This window comes from Acinonyx jubatus, chromosome A2 (assembly GCF_027475565.1).
Source record: "Acinonyx jubatus isolate Ajub_Pintada_27869175 chromosome A2, VMU_Ajub_asm_v1.0, whole genome shotgun sequence".
Classification (NCBI taxonomy): Eukaryota; Metazoa; Chordata; class Mammalia; order Carnivora; family Felidae; genus Acinonyx; species Acinonyx jubatus.
This window is the reverse complement of record NC_069383.1, coordinates 164,603,259-164,623,013: the sequence shown is the minus strand read 5'-3', so window position 1 is coordinate 164,623,013 and position 19,755 is coordinate 164,603,259. Positions and strand designations below refer to the sequence as shown.

Here is a 19,755-nt window from a genome sequence, read left to right as displayed (position 1 = left end):
GCGACGCGGGGCGGGTCACTGCTCCTCGGGGGTCGGGGGTCGGGGGCCTCGGGCGCCACTGCGCCCTCCCCGGGCACCGGCAGTCACCCCACGGGGGACACCTTGCCCCCCTCGTCCGCGGGCTGCTGGGGGGGCGGGGGAGCCCCCGACGGCCCCGGCGCGCTCCCCCTGGACCACCGTGAGTCCTCCCGCTCCCCCCGCAACGTCTCCTGGGACGCCCCGGACCGCCAGCCCCCGCGGGGAGCCGGGGATCTGAGGACGGCGGGCTGCTCGTCCCCCGTCCCTCGAGGACACCTTGCCCCGGTGCTGGTGCCCCGTCTTCCCCAGGAACGACATCTTCCTGGAGCACCGGGGGGACTCCTGGATGCTCGGGGACAGTTCTTCGTGGCACGGGATTATCTGGCCCATCAGCATGTCGCTGTCGACCCCCGGCGCCCTGCGCAGAATCGTGCCCTGCGTGATGAGCTCCGCGTAGCCCTCGCGGTGGGAGAAGGCGTAGCTGGAGTGCCGCCTGCGCGACTCCCGGCGGAGGTAGGGCGCAGCTTCCACCGCTGTGATGTCCTCGCTCGGGGCCTCCTCCACCTCCTGCCCGGCCCAGAGGAAAGGGGCGGTCAGCAGGCTCCCACGCCGTGCCCACTGCCCTCAGGTCCCTGCTGCCGGTGGGGGCAGTCAGAGCCCCTCCTTGGCCACCACCCATCGACCAGGCCTTCCCTCCCTGAGCAGAGCCGCTTAGAGTCCCCTCCCAGGCTGACTTTGGGCCAACCCATCAGATTCCTTCCCCGGCACCCCACTCTGGACCAGCCGCCACCAGGTGCCTCGGGTGCCCTCTGGTGGCAAAGCCAGGAGAGGTGAGCCGGGGACAGCCAGGTGTCCGCCTGTGTGGCAGAAGACGGCAGGTTTATGACCATGTTTGGTCGCTATTCCAGTCACTTCTGGGGCCCATCCCGGCTGCAGCCTGCCCTTCTGGGTTCTTAGGGTCACGTGAGCCCCTAAGCTCTCACGCACGCTTTTTTGCACGGTAGCAGAATGCACAGAACACGAGATGTACCCATTTAACCGTCTCCAAGCACACAGCTCAGAGGCGTCAGGCACAGTCACACTGTCGTGCACCCACCCTCCATCCATCTCCAGAACTTTCCATCTCCCCAGACTGAGGCCCTGTCCCCATGAAGCACGGACTCCCCGCCCCTGGCTCCCACCATCCACTCTCTGTCCCTGTGGACGGGACTCCTCTGGGGACCCCCTGCGAGTGGGGTCACGCGGGACGTGTCCTTCTGTGTCCGGCTCCTGTCACTGCGCACGGTGTCCTCCGGGTCCATCCACATGGCGGCAGGATGTCCTAACTTTCTCAGGCTGAACGAGATTCCAGCGTGTGGAGGGACACGTTGTGTTTACGCTTCATCCACACATGGACCCAGGGTTGTTTCTAAGTCCCTTCTCTTCCCTAAGCCATTTCCTGGTTTCTCTGTCATCTCCACCCCCAAGCCCCAGTCATCTGGGCAGAAGTCCGGTGATGCTGGAGTGCGCCTCGTCGTGCTCCTGGCCAGCCCCACCCTAGGAAGGGGTGGTTTTCCCTGGGGAGCCTGGGGCCTGTCATTTGGTCCCCCTGAGGGCCCTGGCCATGCACCTGGGTCTCCATTCCCACCACCCCCAGCCCCGCATGTCCGGGAGTGTCTGCTCCGGGCACAGGCTCTGCCTGGTGGGGTCCCGGGAATGTGCGATGGGGACCCCAGCCCTCACCTTGGGGCGTGGCTTCTCGAGGGCTTGGTAAATGACACGCAGGGCCAGTGTAGGCAGGGTGTTTAGTGACACATTCAGCAGGATCACCAGCAGGATGGAGGGGTGGGACAGCACATTGCGGTCAGCATCTGGGGACAAGACAGGGTCACAGCCCGGCCCGGGGTGGAGCCTCCCCAGAGCCTGCTTGGTGGCCCCTCCTCCTGTCACCCCACCTCTCCCTCCTCTCCCTCCACCCCCGGACACCTTTGTGCAGATTCCCAAAAGGCACCGATTCCCCCTGCACGGGACACCCCCCCCCCCACACACACACACAGTCGAGAAGACAGTGGCTCACAGAGGCACAAAGCGGACATTTTGACATGGACGCACCCGTCCCCCAGGGCCCGCCACCCCATCCCCTGCTGGGGGCTCACACAGGAACGGGAAGGTCTCAGGGGAGATTTGGAAGAGCCAGAAACTCTGGCAGCCCCAAGTGACGACCATGTAGAAGCAGAAGCTGAGGAGCATGGCCAGCACAGACAGGGCCGTCCAGTACTTGATGATGAGTATGGCCTGAACAGGGAGAGAAGATCAAGCCAGGGTGGTGGCAGGAGGCTCAGGGCAGGGCTCGTGGAGGCGGGTGGGGGCTGAGTCCCCAGGGCCCACGAACAGCAGGCCCTTGGCAGGGTCACCTGAGCAGTGACATCTCAGTGGCTCACGTCCAAGGCCCCACTGTGGGGGGGAGAGCAGGCCGGTGGCCCCGCCTACCTCCATGGTGATGGACAGCAGGCTCGACAGGGCCACGACCGCAGAGAAAGACTGATAGTCACTGAAGCTGGTGGGCCCGGCCGAGTCGTGGCTGACCCACAGGGTCACGAAGAAGTTGACCAGGGAGGTGGCCGTGCCATGGGCAAGGGCCTGGAGAAAGACCCAGTAGTTAAAGAGCTCGTCCTTCTGGCCTGCGATGTATAGCTGGGGCAGCTCCAGACTCCGCTCGGCACTCACGTCCTGGGGGTGGGGCACGGGGGGGAGGGGCAGGCTCTTGGGACCCGGTGGCGCGTGGGGGACCACCCCAGCCCCGCTCCAGGCCCCCAGGGGGAGGAACGTAGGGCAGAGACAGGGGCATCTACCGGAAAGGAGGAAGCGAGGCCTTGACTGGCTCACCTGCTCGAAGAGACCAATGTAGAGGACCGGGAGTGTGCTGAACAGCAGGTTGAAGAGTGCCAGGAACCAGCCTTCATACAGAGGCTGGCAGGGACGAGGGGGAGGGAGAACGTGGTCAGCCTTCAGGAGCCAAATGGCCAGAAACAGAAACGTGTCTTTACCCGAGGAGACCCACCCAAGCTGGCTGGACCCCCTGGGGAGGATGCCAGGTGAGCTGGGAAGTCAAGGCACGATGAAGGTTGGTGCTAAGGCCAGGGATGGGTCACAGGAGGCTTGATAAAGGCCGGAAGAGAACAAGGAAGAGAGGAAAACATAGTCTGATTGTTTCGAAACTTCGCCTTTGAGTCCTTGTTTTAGCTGGATGGCTGCGATGCGGAACAACGGGGGCGGGGGGGGGGAAACGGCTAGAGAATGTGTTTTCTGGCCGTTCCCGGTCTTGGGGGATCACTGCGTGGAAGAGCCCTCAGGGACAAGTAGCCCCCCTAATGACCAATCCAATCCAGTTGACAGAATAAGGGCTTCAGTTCCAAAACCCGCTTCATGTGCGTGCTGGAACTGAACGCATAAGTAACAACCAAACATTTTACAAGAATCAAGTTTTTCACTGGGGCAGAAAAGAATCACAAAGTGGGTCCGTGGAAAAGGCTCCATATTGCTGTGGAGTCCGTTTCCGGTGTTCACAAAGACGGAGGGATAGACACAGACAAGACAGAGAGACGGATGCGCCTCTCTACGAGGTCAATATGTGTCCACCTCCCCGCTCTTGTCAACTGAGAGAGTAATCCTGCAGCATCCCAGGACCGATGAGCACACCAAGCACTTAGATCTTGGCGTCTAACTACCAAGAACCGGGGCTCCTTATGGAACCCGCTGATCGCAGGGCCGGGGCAGGGAAAGTACAAAATGAGCGGGGCAGGTCTGGTAGCGCCAGAAAGAGGGGGTGTGGTCGGAAAAGACCAGGTGCACGTCAAAAGGACAAACTGGGGACGATGTCAGCGACAAAATATACAAGAAAGTAATATCCGCGAGTCTACACTGACAGGCGTCCGTACTGAAAAAATAAACAGAGGAGAAGGAACAAATGTGCAAAAACTGAACGCCGCCCCCACGAAGATCCAGAACAAAAGAGGAAGCCTGCGTTCGACACTGGACTGGAAGTCCTAGCCAGAGCGATTTCCTCAAGAAGAGGAAATAAATGTTACTCGAACAGAAAAGGGCAAAGTGAAGTGCCTGCGGGGCTCAGTCGGTTAAGCGTCCGACTTTGGCTCAGGTCACGATCCCACGGTTCACGGGTTCGAGCCCCGCGTCGGGCACTGGGCTGACAGCTCGGAGCCTGGAGCCTGCTTCGGGTTCTGTGTCTCCCCCTCTCTCTGCCCCTCCCCCACTGGGGTGTGCATGCGTGCGTGTGTGTGCGCGCGCGCGCGCTCTCTCTCGCTCTCTCTCAAAAATAAACATTAAAAAATTATAAAAGGAAGGAAGGAAGGAAGAAAGAAAGAAAAAGGAAGGAAGGAAGCAAAGCAAGAAGTAAGACTCTCTCTTTGCAGAGGACACAATCCTATATGCAGAAACTCCCCAAGGATCCACAAGGAAGCTCCTAGAATCAACCAACAGACCAGCAAAGTTTGTCTCCATACACCTGCTGGGGTGAGCAATCCCAAAAGCAAATTAAGAACATTCCAGCTTACAGAAACATCGAAGAAATACCTGTACACGAAACAGTGGAGCAGCCAAGCAGTATCTACTGATCTACGGCGCCCCCCGTAAAGCTCCCTCTCACACGCTGGGGTTTGGGGGACAGGGAGCTCCTTCCCTCTCTCGGGCCGTCTATTTTGAGACAGCTTCCTGGCACGCAGGGAAAACTCCCCTTCCAAAGCTCCAGAGTCTTGCGGTCAGGGACCCAGCCCCCCCCCCCCCCAGCCCCCAACCTGTCAGTGGCTCAAATCCTCCTCTTCTCCCCTCGACGGAAGGACTTTGGAGCACCTGCCCCCCCCCACCCCCACCCCCAGCTTCAAAGCTCCAATTCGCCAAGCATCCCCGGAGACCTTGGGCACAGAGCGGGGGCAGGACCCCTCCTCCCTCGCCCGGCGCGCGTGGCCGCGCACCTGGGCGGTGAAGCCGCTGTAGAAGGCGAACCAGACCTGCGCCATCATGCTGGCCAGCGTCTTGTAGACGAAGTAGCGAAGGAACTTGCACACCCGCACGTAGGACCAGCGGCCGTGCACCAGCAGCAGGCGCTTCAGGAAGCAGAACTGGGCCAGCGCGTAGTCGCTGTTCTGAACCGCCTGCATGCCCTCCGGGCCCGCCAGCCCCACGCCGATGTCCGCGGCTGCGGGGACGCGCGCGCGCGCAGCCGGTCAGCCCGGGCTCTCCCCCCCCTCCCCCCGACCACCACCCCCACCCCGCCGCCGCCCCCCTGCCGCCCCGCCACGCACTCTTGATCATGTTGACGTCGTTGGCGCCGTCCCCGATGGCCAGGGTCACCACGCGCTGGTATTTCTTGACCAGCGCCACGATCAGAGCCTTCTGCTTGGGCGTCACGCGGCAGCAGATGACCGCTTGGCAACGGGCGGCCAGCTCCACGAAGGCCCGCTCGCGCCGCACCTCGGGGCCGTCGCGGGCGCCGGAGTCCTTGACCCGCGGCCCCAGCCCCGTGCCCCTCAGCTGGGTCCCGAGGGTCCGCCACATCAGGGACACCCTCTGGGCGCGCGGGAAGTTCGTCGTCCGCTCGCCGGGCTCCTGCCAGGCCTCCTCCACGTCCACGTCCACGTCCTCGTCCCGCACCAGCGCCCGCGGCTCCTTGCGCAGGGACAGCAGCAGCTGGTCCTGGCCGGCAGGGGCGGGGCGGGGCGGGGGCGCGTCACCCTGCACCCCTCCGCTCCGGGCAAGGCCCCGCGGCCCCAAGCCAGGCTGGACTTGACCGCGACCCGCCCCTCCCCTGCTCCGGCCCCTTCCGCCTCGCCCCGTCCAGCAGCTCCCGCGGCCGGTGCGCCTCCCGGCCCCCTGCCCTACACCAGGGGCGCTGCCGTGGCCCCGAGCGGACACTGACCAGGAACTCCCCGTTGATGACCATGGCCACCTTGGTCTGCTGCGGGAAGCGGCTCTGCAGGGGGCCCCGGCCGGCCAGCAGGCCGTCGTTGCTCCCCCAGTAGGCCTCCAGGATCCGACTGCGGGGCGGGGGGGGGGGGGGGGGGCGGGAGGGTGGTCAGCCGCCGCAAGGCACGGCCTCCCGCTCCCCCGGCCCCCCCCCCCCACGCCCCTGCCTCGTTGTGCCGGGGTCCCCCGCTCCTGGAGTCCCGCCGGGCAGCGGCTTCCGGCACTCCGCAGACCCCCCGGGGCCGCTCGTATGCTGTGGGTGCGGCCCCCTCCCCATCCCCGGCTCGCCCGCCCGCCCGCACCCCGACTTCTTACGTGATCTCCTTCTCCTCCAGAATGAGCATGTTCTCCGACAGCAGCTGGCAGGCAAAACCGATGTTCACGGCCGTCTCTGCAAACCAGCCCAGCTCAGCGCCCCTTGGGGGCCACGCCCACCCTGCTGCGTGGACCTTGGTCCCCACAACCACATCAGCATGCCCCTCCCCTTGGCCACGGGGATTGGTTCAGAAGAGGGCCCGTGACTCAGGCCGGCCAATGGCAGCCAGCCCTGGGTTTTTTGGCTGCCTCTCTGAGCAAAGGGGGCTCGGCTTTGGTGGTGGCCGGGGCTGGGCTCCTGGACGAAAGGAGGGTGGGGCGTGGGGCCAAGAGGTCATTGGGCATAGCATGCCTAGACCCCACGGGCCCTTCTTGGAACCCACACAAATGACTTAATTTCTTTTAAAATCAGAAGAAAACATAATGATAATGACTGTGATCCAGCTCGGATATTTGTCTTGATCCCAACGCAGCTGCAAGACGTCATTTTAAGTACTTTGTGTGCATGTGCCTGGTGCCCACGTAAGTCCCAATGCGGCCGCGGGGGCCACAAAGAACCCACAGGGCAGTGGAGGAGATTCGGGGCTCCAGGACCAAGGGACCGGCGGGCACACGCCACTTTGCCCCCGAGTCACTGGGCAACCTCCAGCGCCTGCTCCCAGCCCTCTGAGCCCGGCTCCGCCCACCTGTCACACAGGGGCAACCCGGCCACTCAGGAAGCCTCCGCACAGGGCCAGCCCGCCGACGGAGGTGTCGGGGGGACCCCAGCATTAATCGTGCCCGTTCCTCCCTTCCCGGCTTGACGCGGAGGGCAACGCCGAGCCGGGACAAATGGGACAGGAGGGCGGTGGCCTGTCCGGGCAGGTGAGGGGCGCTCTCCCACCCATCCCCCTTCTCTCGGCGCCCCGGGGACCCACCTTGCTTATCCCCTGTGAGTACCCACACTTTGATGTTCCCCTGCTTGAGACACCGGATGGTGTCGCAGACGCCGTCCTGGAGTCTGTCCTCGATGGCTGTGGCTCCCAGCAGCTGGGGGCGGGGCCGGGGGGGGGGGGTCAGCGCCCTGGCAGAGGCGGGGCGCCCGGCCGACCCCTCCTCGATCCGCCCACCTGCAGTCCTTTCTCCATCTCCTCGTACACCTGGTGCAGGGCGTGGGCCCGGTTCTGCAGCCGCAGGCTGGCTTCCCGGTGCCGCTGGCGCCACTCCTCATACGTGTCCTCGTCCACCCTCTTGTAGGCCAGGCACAGGGTCCGCAGGGTCTCCTCGGCAAAGGACTGGGGGCCGGGTGGGGGGCCCCTGGCACCACCCCGTCGCCACTCTGCCTCCCTGACACTCTTCCGGCCCTGCTCCGTGCTTGGGGTCCCCGAACCTTGCCCCCCACCCCCAGGGGGGCTGCTCTGGCTCTGCCCCCCACCCCCACCCCGTACCCAGCTCTGTCCTGCCTCCACACCTCTGCACCTGCCCTTCCTCTTGTCGGGAACCCCCCCCCCCTTTGCTTTGGCTTTGCATGGCCATTTCTAACTGTTCCTCAAGACTCTCAGCACAGCCCGGCCAGACCCTTCCCCGGGACCCCGACAGCCCCTGGCCCTTCCCCTGATCCCTGGGCTTTGGAATGTCCGTACCGCACACAACCTGGACAACTGCACGTGGCCAGCCTGGGTGCCTGCCACTTCTCTGCACACTCTCCTCCTCTGCCCGCCTCTCCCTGCCCCTCACCCCCTGCCTTGCCCCAACAGCCTCCCTCCCCCCCCAGCAGGGACTCACAGCCAAGGCCTCCTCCGTGGTCCACTCTGTCATGCCTTTCTTGCTCAAGCGCTCAAAGATGACCACGTCGGCGCCTTTGGTGTAGAGGTAGATGGCGCCCTCGGGGTTTCGGACTGCAGAGGGAGAGGCCAGGCTGCCCACACACACTCTCCCCTGCCCGCCCACCCCCTGCGCGGGGCGCGAGCACTCACCCAGCACCGACATGCGCTTCCTCATGCTGTTGAAGTCCATCATGGCGAGGACCTGATACACCCGTTCGTCCCCCAGCTCCATCACCGTGATGCTGTCCCGCGTGCGCGCCACGAACACGTAGCCAAAATTCCGGGCCGCCGTGACCAGCGCCTCCTCGTCCGGGGATGCCGCCTGGTACACCGGCTGGTCTGCTGGGGGAGGGAACCGCGGCTGGGGCGGGCGTGTCCCCCGAGAGCTTTCCTCCATCGGGACCGCCACCCATCTCCAGAGCGCAAAGGAGGAAACCAGACGTTCACAGGACGGTGGTCTCTCGGGCCGGTACGAGCTCTAAGCCCGGCAGAGGGAGGTAGGTGTGTGGACCCCGGTCCGAAGGGCCCCCCGCTTCCCACAGCAACAGATCTCGAGCCTCGGGCCTGGACACCCCTAGGCCCAGAAGAGGTGGGGCTTGGGACAGGGCCTAAGCACCCTCCAAGCCCAAGGAAGGGAGCCCTGGGGAGTGGGCTGGAGCTTCTCGGGAGCCCCAGGGCCGGAGCACCGCCCCAGGCGGGGAAAAGGAGGTGGGCGCACTCACGGTCTTTCTCCTGGACCATCACAGTGTGACAGATGGCCAGCAGACGCCAGAACTCCCGCACCGCCTCATCCGTGCGGCCCCGAACGGCTCGCAGGAGCTCCACGTTCCGGTAAGGGAACTTCCCGTCGGCAAATTTGTTCCAGAGGTAGGGGCTCCCCTGAGGGGTTGGGAGGGGACAGGCCGGCTCTGGGTGGGTCACTGCCCACCCCCACCCCTATCCTGTGCTGCAGGGCGGCCGGGGCTCACCTTACATGGGGCCGCCTCCTCCTCGTCGGGGCCTGGGGAAAGACCCAGCTTCAGGCCCCAGCTGCCGCGCCCACGGGCATCCCGCAGCACCCACCCCCCACTGGCAGGCTTCCTGGGGCCACTGAGACGGCCAGACAAGCGGGCCCGGGCCTCTGGACCCGACACCCCAACAACCAAGGACCCCCCTGGCCACAGCTTTGCCTTCTGCACGAAGGAGAGAAAAGAGTGGCATGGCTTCCAGAGGTCCCGGCAGCCCGGCCGGGGTGGAGCCCAGCCTCATGCAGGCGTTTTGTTTGATCTCTTCACGGTGTCTTTTTACAACTTGGACCTGCCTGCCTACTTTGAAAGATTGGGGTGATGTCACACACACACACACACGCACACACACACACACACACATCCCGGGTCCACAGCCCTTCTAGAGACATCAGAAGATCTGGCCTGGGGCCGATGCTGCTTGCCACAGGCCCCGCTGCTCCCTATCGCCCCTGAGACCCCGGCTGAGGGTGGGGTGGGCTTTACCAGAGGGCATGGGCCCATTTCCGTCTTCCCGTTAATACCCCGGTGGGTGCTCTACACGTCCTGGCCAAAACCACGTCCCCCACTTTATGACGGCCAAGAGGACCCTGCTCCACCACTTTTTGCGTGGTCTGCGAGCCAAGAATGGTTTCCACATTTCTGGGGCGCCTGGGTGGCTCAGTTGGTCAAGCACCTGCCCTCAGTTCAGGTCATGATCCCGTGGTTTGCGAGTTCAAATCCCACATCGGGCCCTGTGCTGCCAGCGCGAGGCCCACTTCAGATCTTCTGTCCCCCTCGCCCTGCCCCTCCCCTGCTTTCACTCTCCTAAAACTAAATACATATTTTTTAAAAGGAGAGAGAGACGGGCGCCTGAGTGGCTCATTCGGTTGAGTGTCTGACTTCGGCTCAGGACATGATCTCGCAGTTCGTGGGTTCGAGCCCCGCGTCAGGCTCTGTGTTGACGGCTCAGAGCCTGGAGCCTGCTTTGGATTCTGTGTCTCCCTCTCTCTCTCATCCTCCCCTGCTCACACTCTGTCTCTCTGTCTCTCTCTCTCTCTCTCAAAATTAAATAAACATTTTAAAAAAAGAGAGAGAGAGAATGTTTCTCACATTTCTAAATCTCTGGGAAAACATCGAAAGACGATCATCTCGTACCATGTGAAAATGTTAATGAAATTCCAGATTCAGGACTGGCCCGGTCGGGTAAGTGTCTGACTCTCCATTCTGGCTCAGGTCGTGATCTCACAGGTCGTGAGTTTGGGCCCATGTTGGGCTCTGTGCTGACAGTGCTGAGCCTGCTTGGGATTCTCTCTCTCTCTCTCTCTCTCTCTCTCTCTCTCTCTCTCCCTCCCTGCAGCCCCACCCCACTTGTTCTCCCTCCCCTGCTTCGCAAAAATACATAAACTTAAAAAAATAAAATAAAGAAATTGCACATTCAGCGTCCCCAAGGAGAGGTCTGTCTGTGAAAACCGAAAGAATCCTATTCCGTGACATGTGTAGACGCTGACACCCCACGTCCCGCGTCCACACGCAGGCTGCTGTCGCGGGGCAACGGCCGGCCCGAGTCTCGACCGGGGCCGGGTGAGCCGAGAGGCCCACAGTATCGCTCTGTGGGCAACGTGGGACGATGCCGCGTGGCCACAGTTCCGTGGCCCAGAAGCACAGGGCGTGGGGCCGGCGTCCCTGGGACCCGCGGGGTGGGACCCACCGTAGACGATGCCGCCGATGCAGCATTTCTTGAAGGTCATGACGTTCTGCGTGAGCGTGCCCGTCTTGTCCGAGAAAACGTACCCCACCTGGCCCAGCTGGTCGTTGAGGCTGGTGCTGCGGGCCTTGGCGGGCACGTCCTGTGGCGCGTAGTACATGTGTACGTCCCAGTTGATGAACATGCTGTTGCCCAGGTAGATGAACTCGACCCTGTGACACACTCCGGGTCACAGCTCCACCCCCGCTCCTGAGGGGAGGGCAGGAAGGGGGGGGGGGGAGATGGGGCAGGAAGGGGCGGGGCGGGGTGGGGGGAGACAGCCAGGGCCTCACATGATGAACATGGCCATGGGCACCATGACGCTGAGCAGGATGAAGAAGCCCCAGAAGGTGAGGAAGGTCTCGGCGGCCACGCTCTGCACGTGCCTGGGGGACACGTAGTGGTGCTTGGCCTTGAACTCCTTCACCTTGAACCAGAAGCCCAAGCTCAACGCCACGGAGATCAGCACCAGGGACAGAAAGATCTGGAAGGCAAGTGGTGGGCATGCGGGTGACCCTGGGTGACACAGGGGCGCCCCGGGGACTCACCGACAGGGGCACTCAGTGGGGACGGGTGGGCGGGAGGGGTCCCCGGGGCAGGGGCGCTGCGGGGGGGGGGGGGTGCGTACCCGGGGAGGGGAACTTGCAGGCTCTTTGTCGGCCTCGTGAGCTGCTGTTGTTTCAATTATTATTACAATAACTTCAGAAAAGAGAACTAATCGGGCAAGACCCGCAAGCCGCCTAAGTTGAGCGCAGGCCATCTTATTATCTCCTGCGGGCCTGGAGGGCGTCAGAGTTGGGGCCATGAGGACGTCACTACTTGGCCCTCATCCTAACAAGAGATCCTCCGGCCCACAGACCCGTCTGAGGATCAGGACGCACGTGCTTTTGCACAGGAGGGAAACGGAAACCCGGAAGAGGACGGCGGGGGCCTCGGGCGCCTCACCAGGGCCACCAGCCTGTTCAGCAGAAGGTCTATCCTGCTTCTCTTCGGATGGATCTTGCCACAGTTCCTCATGATCTTGGTGTCGAAACCTGTGGGGTTTGCGTCTGCTTGTCGCCCGCCCGTCCTCCTGGCCTGCACCCGCCCCCCCACCCCCACCCCCCGCGCCGGGCCGCCCCGGGCCGCACCGGCGTAGATGACCAGCCCGTAGCAGGTGTCCGTGTTCCGGACCTTGCAGCCGCGCAGGAGCACGTTGCTGATGTCCAGGGGGTGCTTCCTGCCGTTCCACTCCAGGCACCCCACAAAGTGGTGCAACCTGCTGTTGGGTTCCTCACACACCACCTTGCCTGGGGGCCACGTGGGGGGGAGGTCAGGTAGCCACAGGCTCGTTGTGGGGGGGGGGGCTCAGCCTGCCCTTTCTGAGTTGGGGCGGGGGGGACGCCGCTGTCCCCCTCCGGCCGCAGCCACCCGCACGGGGCCTGCCCTGCCCCACTCTGGCCCCGCTCACCCCTGCACCACCCCCAGGCAGCCTCCTCCTGCTCCAGAGCCGGCCCCTTCCAGCCGCGGGGGTCTTGGGTGCGCGGCCCCCGGCCCCCCGGACTCAACCTCCTCAGAGAAGCCCTCCCTCCCTGAGCCCCCTTCCCCATGGTTACAACCCTGGGACGACATCATCAACCTGAGCTCTGTGGGGGTAGGTGCCAGCCTGGTCTTGGTGACGCTGAGGCCCCGGGGCCCAGCCTCGCGCCTGGCCCACAGCAGGTGCTCGATAAATGTGTAAGGAGGGAAAGAAGGAAGGGACACCGACATCCAACTCCCTGAAGCCACAGGGGACAAATGCAGGCACTGTCGTTTTCCAGAAGGTGGTGGGAGAGGTCCTTCCCACCACCGGTCCCGCTCGCGTTCGAGGAAATCAAGGCAGGATGAAAGGCTGGACCAGCGCAGGGTTAAAATGGCCATGGGGTGTGGGCCGGGACCCTGGCAGGGAGCAAGCCCACACCTCCTGCCACCTCTCTGACCCCAGTCTCCTCCTCTGAAAAATGGGGCCATGCCTTGCAGCACCGCTCAGTCAGGTCAGGGCCTAGAGGGAGCGGTGGGGACACGTGCAGCCACCCTCCCCACGAGTGAGGCTTTTCCCCAGATATCAGACAGGCAGCCGGTGCGTGGAAGTCAGGAGCGAAGGGGCTGTGGCTCAGGACAGAGACTCGGCTCCCGAACCAATCAGAGCAGCCTGCCTTTGCAACGAGACAGGAAAAAATAAAGTATCCCCTTGCTGGGTCACCGTGCAGGCGAATCGCGAGCCCATGTACGCAGGCCGCCTTTTCAATTAAACCACCAAAACTGTTTGACTCGAAGCGGTCGTGTTTTATAAATAAAATGTAAAGCCTGATAAGATGCTGCCCTGCGTATCGTAACAATAGAATGTCCCAAAAGTCACGTTGATTGAGGGGCCATGAAAACATGAATCCCGACCCCCAACGCCCCCTAGACACCCCATTGCCACGCCCCCAAACCCAGCGAGGTGGGGAAGTTTTGCACCCGCTGCCCAGAGGGGCAGGCCCACATGGGGCAGGGTGTCTGCTGTTCCTTGCTTGCTGCCTCTCACCTTGGAAGGATGCCATCTTCCTTATACTGGTCAGCTCGTGGTGGGTGACCGGCGGGGCCTGCCTGAACTTCAGGTTGGTCTCCCTGGTGATGAGACAGGGAGCAGGTGAAGGTACGGATGGACGGTACCAGGGCAAGGCACCCGCAGCCCTTCCCAGAGTCCCTCAGACACTCTCGCTAAGCACCGACGGTGTGCCGGCTGCCAACCAGAACGCCGAGGCCCAGAGAGGGAGAGGGCCCCACCCAAGGACGCACAGCGTTTTTGCCACAGGGCTGAGGCCACGCCCTAGGCCTTCTCACGCTCAGGCTGGCGCACACGAGGGCCTCCAGAAATGTCGGCACAAAGGTAGGTCCCTTGCTCTGGCCCAACCTTTTGGCCCAGCTGGCTCGCAGGCACCCCGCCACCGTTCCCGGGGCGAATGACCTAACTCTTCGGCCGCTGGGGAAGTTCTTGCATCCAGAGCCCCAGACCCCTAGTGATGGCCCACGGCTCACCCATCGATGTCCGCAGTTTCCACGTAGCACAAACTGCTGGGCTCGGTGCTGGCCAGCAGGAGTAAGTCGGCCTGGGGTTGGGAGGGGTGGGGGCAACAGCATTGCTCAGGGGGGACACAGGAGGAAGGCAAGGAGGAGGCAGCCCGCCCCCACTGCGGTCGGCCGCCAGCTCACCGGGACGATGTTGTCTTTGTGCAGACAGACCACGTCTCCCACATACAGGTCCTCCCACTTTCTCCACAGGAAGCTGCAGGGGCGGGGGTGGCAGTGAGGGGGGTCCCTCCCAGGCCCAGCCTTGGCCACCCCAGCCGGGAGAGCGGGGCTTCCAGTCTGCAGGTCCTGGCCGCCCGCCCCCGGTCCTCCTGGAGGTCCGGCCTTCCTGGCCCCCCCAGCCCCAGGTCCCAGGCCCTTTCAGATCTTCCCCGCCCCCGTCTTCAGCTGAACCCCCATCACAGGGCCCGTCCCGGCCTTGGTAGACAGCAGGCGCTTAAGTAGTGCCGGCTGGGCCGCCGTCAGGCTCAGCCAGGATGTCCAGGAACACAGAAGGTTCCGGGCCCTCTGAGAGGCACTCCTCCCTGGCCTGTCCCCGGTCCCGACAAGCCGTGCTGGGGGCCTCTTGCCCCCGGGATGGACCCCACACATACACGGGGCCACGAGGCCTCACCTCTTCCCCACCAGGATCTGGCAAGGCCTGTTGTTGATGATTCTGTCGCTTCTGTGTCGCCCCTGGGCTGACAGGGGAGCGGGTCAGAGGGACGGCCCCGCCCCCAGCTGGGCCCCCACGCCACCCCAGGGGGGAAGGGCTGCTGGGCAGGAAGGCAGATTCCGCCTGGCCACACCACGCCCCTGGCGGTCTCTCATGCGACCTACCACAGCCCAGTACCCCCCACACCCAGGGCTCTGAGGACCCAGCCGGCCCCCTCCACTCGCCAGGCACCCCGGCCACTTACGATGTCGTCCACCAGATCTCGGGTGGCCCGGATGACGAGGAGGCAGATGAGCGGGACAAAAAGAGTGAACCAGGGCAGCGTGGAGATCTCGGGGAGGCCCTGACGTGGAGGGCGGGTCATGCCGGCTGCCCCCCAGGCACCACCCTGCCCGCCTCCCGCTCCCCTCCCACCCGGCACACCCAGCCTTGCAGCCTGGCATCCCGTGTCCACCTGCTGACCACCCCAGCCCAGGGCCAGGCCCCTCTCCCCCCAGACCTTGGGACAACCACCCTCCTGTCCCTCTGGCCCCGGTCCCCATCACTGGTCCCTACCCCATGGTTTGATGTCACCCCTGCCTGCCCGAGGCCCCTGAAAACACGCGTCAGGGCCACTGCTGGGTCCCCAGTGCCCAGCACACAGTAGGTGCTCAATAAACGTTTACTGGATCTTTACTCGGAACAGAATGAGACGCTGGGTCAGGGTTCCCTGTAAACTGCCCACCCACCGAGAGAGGAAGGTGACCAGGCTGGATGCTGGCCCCCCTCGTGCCCCACCCAGACGACCCAGACAGTGGGAAGGGCCCCCGCAGGTCCTGAGAACGCGCTTTGACCCCTGATTGCTCCTTGCCCTCTGGGTTTAGCTCGGAGGGCTGGGGCCAAAGGCGGTATGTCTGAAGCTGTCCATCCTGACGGGGGCGGGGGGGGGGGGGGGGCGTGCCCTCCTTGACCTGAAGGAGCCACGCACGCACCTCCCATAATTCTTCATGTCTCGGGGACTCCTCTGTGCCAGGCCGTGGGCTGTGCAGTGGGGACCCAGCAATGAGCGTGGGGGGGACAGACTTTGACCCACAAACCACACAGACAACTGCACAGTGAAACTGCCCTGGGTCTACAGAGCCGTGGGGCAAAGGGTAGTCAGGGAGGGCTCCCTGGAGGAGGCAATGCGGGCAGGCGGCTGACCCCTCCACACCTGGAGAATGATGATAAAAAGGAAGTAGAGGTTGGACACGCGGTGGAACTGCTCATACAGGTTCAGGGGCAAGAAGGAGAAGACGTCGTACTTGGCCGTGTGGATGACATTGCTCTGGAACGACAGCCAGCGTGGGATTGCTGCCCGGCCGGGAGGCCCCACGCCCCCCTGCCCCGCCTTCTGGCCACTACCAGCATTGACCGAGCCCCTCCTGGGTGCAAAGACTCGGGGAGCAGAGCCGTGAGCTCAGCGTTTCCCAAAGCGAGGCGCACGCAAGAGGTTTTAGGTGGGGCCCCGTGAACATATTGCACTTTGGAGGTTTCGTATTAATATAACTTAAACTGGGCGGGGGGGGGCGCCAGCACCCAGCTGGGGGTGTTACGGTCCTGGGGACTGAAGTTCAGGGTGGGTGCTGCGGGGGAGGGGGGCAGAGATCGGGGCGCCCACCTTATACTTCCTCCTCTGCCAGCACAGGAAAGACTTCTCCTTGAACTGGCTGTTGTAGTCCCTGCTGTTGGCTTCCAGCTCCCAGGTGAACGCTGAAGCCAGAGAGAGCGGGCCATCACGCAGGGCAGCAAACACAGGCTAACAACACCCCAGAGGAGGGCCCGAGGGGCCCCGGGGGGACCCAGCCCTGGGGACACTCAGCTCATGGACAGGGAGCTGGTAAACAAACAGGACGGCCCGCGGCCCCCCACGCACAGTAAACTCAGGGGGAGCGCCCCTCGTCCCGCCGCCCTGGGCCAGTCCCTAGGCCAAGAAGAGAACAGGCTCTGGGAGACCCCTTCACGCCCACTCCTTCCTCAGAGCGCTAAACTGGGGCCCAGCACCGGGCTCCAAGGTGTCCAAGGCTACAGGCCCCGAATCCTGAGTCTAGCATTCGGCCATCGGCTTTGGGACCGTCAGCCGGCAAGCACCCACACTGGGCCTCCTCGGTCCCCCCCTCCGCCACTGCACTTCGTGATGGCCCTCGGCCCCCTCGCCAGGCCCCAGGACACGCACCGGAGGTCTTCTCCTGCTCGAGGTCCTCTCGGGAGGCGAGGCTGCCCATGCTGGTGGGGCTGCGGGGAAAGGGCCCCAGGTCGCACCAGCAGCCCGGACGGTGCCCGCTTCTCTGCCCCGTCCCAGGGCTCTGACGTTCCAGCCGCCGGACGTGTCCTTCTCTGGCCGTCCTCAGGCCTGGCGGGGCCCCGGCTGCCCCCCAAACCTGCGACAGCCTCACACCCAGCAGCTCCCAAGCTAGCAACCCAAGGTCGCCTCGTCTTCCCCCGTTACGGCCCATCGCTGGGGTGAGGGGTTCTACCTCGGGCCGCTGCTCCCCGCCAGCCCCCGTCAGCTCTCCTGGGAGGCCCATACCCACGTCCTCCCGGGTCTTCCTGCCGCCCCTCCTGCCCCAATCCCCGCCCAGCACACCCAGCCCACTGAGGTGCTCCGCCAGTGTTTGCTGAGTGACTAAATGGGGCCCCAGGGCTATATGTTAGATCTCACGTACACGAGGGCCAAGCTACCCAGAGAGGTCTGAGCATGGTCTCGGGGCGGCTAACCCTGACGGGGGAGATGCAGGCGACCCCAGACCTCCCACGGAGCCTGGAACCTTCCCACCATCTAGTTCACGCTTGGCCCTTGCCCTTAGACGCCAGGAATCGGAGTCTGCCCAGGGGACCCACAGCAGCCACCAGCACTCAGCAGCCCCCCGCCTCCGGGCACTGGGCTGGCTGTCCCCCTGGAGGGGCTTTCCCCGCATGCGCGCTCAGTGCGTCCTCACCGTTCTGGTCTCAGCTCGTACTTCTCAGACCGGCCGTGCTTCTTCAGGCGCCTCCTCTGGGCTCCCCCTCTACCTGGGGCGTCCCCCATCCCAGTCCTGCTCCCCCTCCCTCCTCTGCTTCTCTCCCTGTCTGGGCTGCCTGCTGAACTCAGAACCTCTCAGGGCAAAGACGGCTGGCATCTGAGCCGACCGTGTCCCCAGGCCCCGAGTGGGAGGACCTGGCTCACAACCAGTTCTGCTGCTCCCGGGAGCCTGAGCGGGGCCAGTGCCCATTCACCGGATGGGGAAAAGTGAGGCTCAGGGCGAGCGAGGCTTAGCCAGTGGGACCCAGAGCCCGGGAGACCCAGCGGAGGGCAGACGGGGTCGGAGGAAAGCTGAGGTGGACAGAATCCACCCCACGTTTATGGGGGGTGGGGGGGACAGGAAGACGCCCCCCACCAGGGCTGGCTTCCCCTTCCTTCCCACCCTCAGCTCACCGGAAGCCTCGAGCATCCCGCATTGGCGGCGGCCCAGACGCCGGGGCCTCCACAGGACCCCGGGCGCTCCGGCACCCCCACTGGGCTCCGCTCCGCGAGAACCTCCAGGGACGCCCCGCCGCGGCCGCCGCGACCTCACGCCCTCAGGCGGGGCGGAGTCCAGAGAGGGTGCGAGGGCACCCGAGGACGCACAGCAGCGGGAGCGCCGCCGCTCACCCGCGCGGGCCGGGGCGGGTGGTCCTCGGGCGGCCAGGGCGGCGGACGTGCCGGAGCTGTTAGCCGGGTGCCAACCGGCCTGAAACGGGCGGCGCGGGCGCGGGCGCGGGACGGGGCTGGGGCGGCGCGGGGGCGGGCCCAGGGGCGGGGCCTTGTCACGCTGGGCGGTCCCGGTGGGCGGGGCTTTTGCCGTGCTGGGCGGGCCCGGGTGGGCTTAGGGGCGGGGCTTTGTCGTGCTGGGCGGGCCCGAGGCGGGCCGGGGGGCGGGGTCCTGAGAAACAGGGCGGGCCCGCGGGATCGGGGGCAGGGCTGGTGGGGTCTTGCAGAGAGCAGGAGGTGAGGCGGGGTTTCACCGGGCGAACCTAGACAGAAGTCAAGGTGGGGCGAGGCAGGGCGGAGACTTACGGAGAGGACCGGGGTGGTGGGGACCCGGCAGAGATGGAGGCTTGGCGGGGGGGGAGTGGGGGGGCCTCTGGAGTGGTGGCAGGCGGCGGTGCGGGGGTGGGGAGCGGCAGGCCCAGATCCAGGGTTGGGTCTTTGCAAGGAGCTGAGGGTTGTCAAGATAGGGACAGGCTGGGACTGGGGAGGATCAGTGGGCGGGACCTTGCACCGCAGGGCGGGATAGGGGGCCTCGATTCGGGCCTGGGTACTAATCGGCCCGTAATTTAGGGGCGGAACCTTGTAAAGCAGACCCTCCGTAGAGTGGATTGGTCCTGGCCGAGGTTGGACGGGACCAGAGTGGGGCTAGGGACACAGGAAGGACGCACAGGTAATCACAGGTCTGAGCTGCGTCCTGGGTTTTCACTCCCTCATCCGGCACCCATTAATGAGCACCTTCTAAGCTCAGGTGCAGTGTTAGGTGCTGGGCTGGGGGAGGTAAAAGAGACCGTTAGAGGAAGCCCACGAAGTTCTGGCCCGGTGTGAGCCCACCCAGCGGGCGACCAGGGCTCTGAGGGCCTTCCTGAAGGTGACAGGGGTGGGGGACAGCCACGAGGCTGGGGGAGCTGGGCGGGGGGGGGGGGGGGGGCTTGAGCCAGGGTTGGGGGGGCTGCTGAAGCTAGGGTCCCCAGCAGTGGGGACTCAGGGAGAGGGGCAAACTTGGGCGGACACAAGAGATGATTGAACGCTTTCATATTTTCACTCTTAGAAATCCTCTGGGAAATATGGAAATTAGGAAGGTAGTTGGTTCTGGGCACTTTCACACTGTCACCACCTTCCCCCCTCTGCCCTGCGCTGGACTCCATGCCCAGCCTCCCCTCTCCACCTGGCACTGGGGCCCTTCATAGCATCACCTATGAGCAAATGTTGGTGATGAGGGAGTGATGGGGTGGTGAGGACAGCACACAGGCTGTGACACCCCCCCCCCCCCCGCCCGTCAGAGCAGCAACCTCCCCACTCCCTCTTCCTAGGAAGCCTGGTCTGCACACCCTCCTTGGCCTTTGAGGGTGGGCGGGGGGATGGGCACTGGTAAACCTCTTATTCATTCACTCAACAAACACCCAGCCCGTACCCAGTGGTTAATGAGAAGGACCCAG

The 19,755-nt window shown here is 64.4% G+C and overlaps 1 protein-coding gene across 1 annotated transcript; it reads right to left on the bottom strand.

The window, feature by feature from the left end:
* Nucleotides 1-18,203, bottom strand: ATP8B3 (ATPase phospholipid transporting 8B3). The gene is made up of 28 exons (XM_053220313.1): nt 18,005-18,203; nt 16,766-16,824; nt 16,211-16,302; nt 15,764-15,877; nt 14,816-14,914; nt 14,530-14,591; nt 14,040-14,112; nt 13,866-13,936; nt 13,372-13,454; nt 11,957-12,115; nt 11,772-11,860; nt 11,120-11,310; nt 10,791-10,999; nt 9,065-9,216; nt 8,819-9,032; nt 8,247-8,438; nt 8,056-8,168; nt 7,401-7,565; nt 7,209-7,320; nt 6,292-6,367; nt 5,930-6,047; nt 5,316-5,706; nt 4,986-5,209; nt 2,884-2,967; nt 2,488-2,727; nt 2,154-2,292; nt 1,741-1,868; nt 1-585 (listed from the first exon to the last, which is right to left on the bottom strand). The coding sequence occupies exons 1-28, from the start codon at nt 18,025-18,027 to the stop codon at nt 16-18; spliced, it is 4,242 nt and encodes a 1,413-aa protein (XP_053076288.1). The 5' UTR covers nt 18,028-18,203; the 3' UTR covers nt 1-15.
* Between the last annotated feature and the right edge of the window lie 1,552 nt (nt 18,204-19,755).

Bases quoted from the DNA above. Each gene is read 5' to 3' on its own strand.
- ATP8B3 (XM_053220313.1), bottom strand. From the start codon at position 18,027: ATGCGGGATGCTCGAGGCTTCCG. The intron at 14,113-14,529 runs GTGAGGCCTCGT...CCGCCCCTGCAG, and splicing joins CAGATCCTGGTGGGGAAGAG to CTTCCTGTGGAGAAAGTGGG. The intron at 7,566-8,055 runs GTGAGTCCCTGC...CCCGGCCCCCAG, and splicing joins CCACGGAGGAGGCCTTGGCT to TCCTTTGCCGAGGAGACCCT.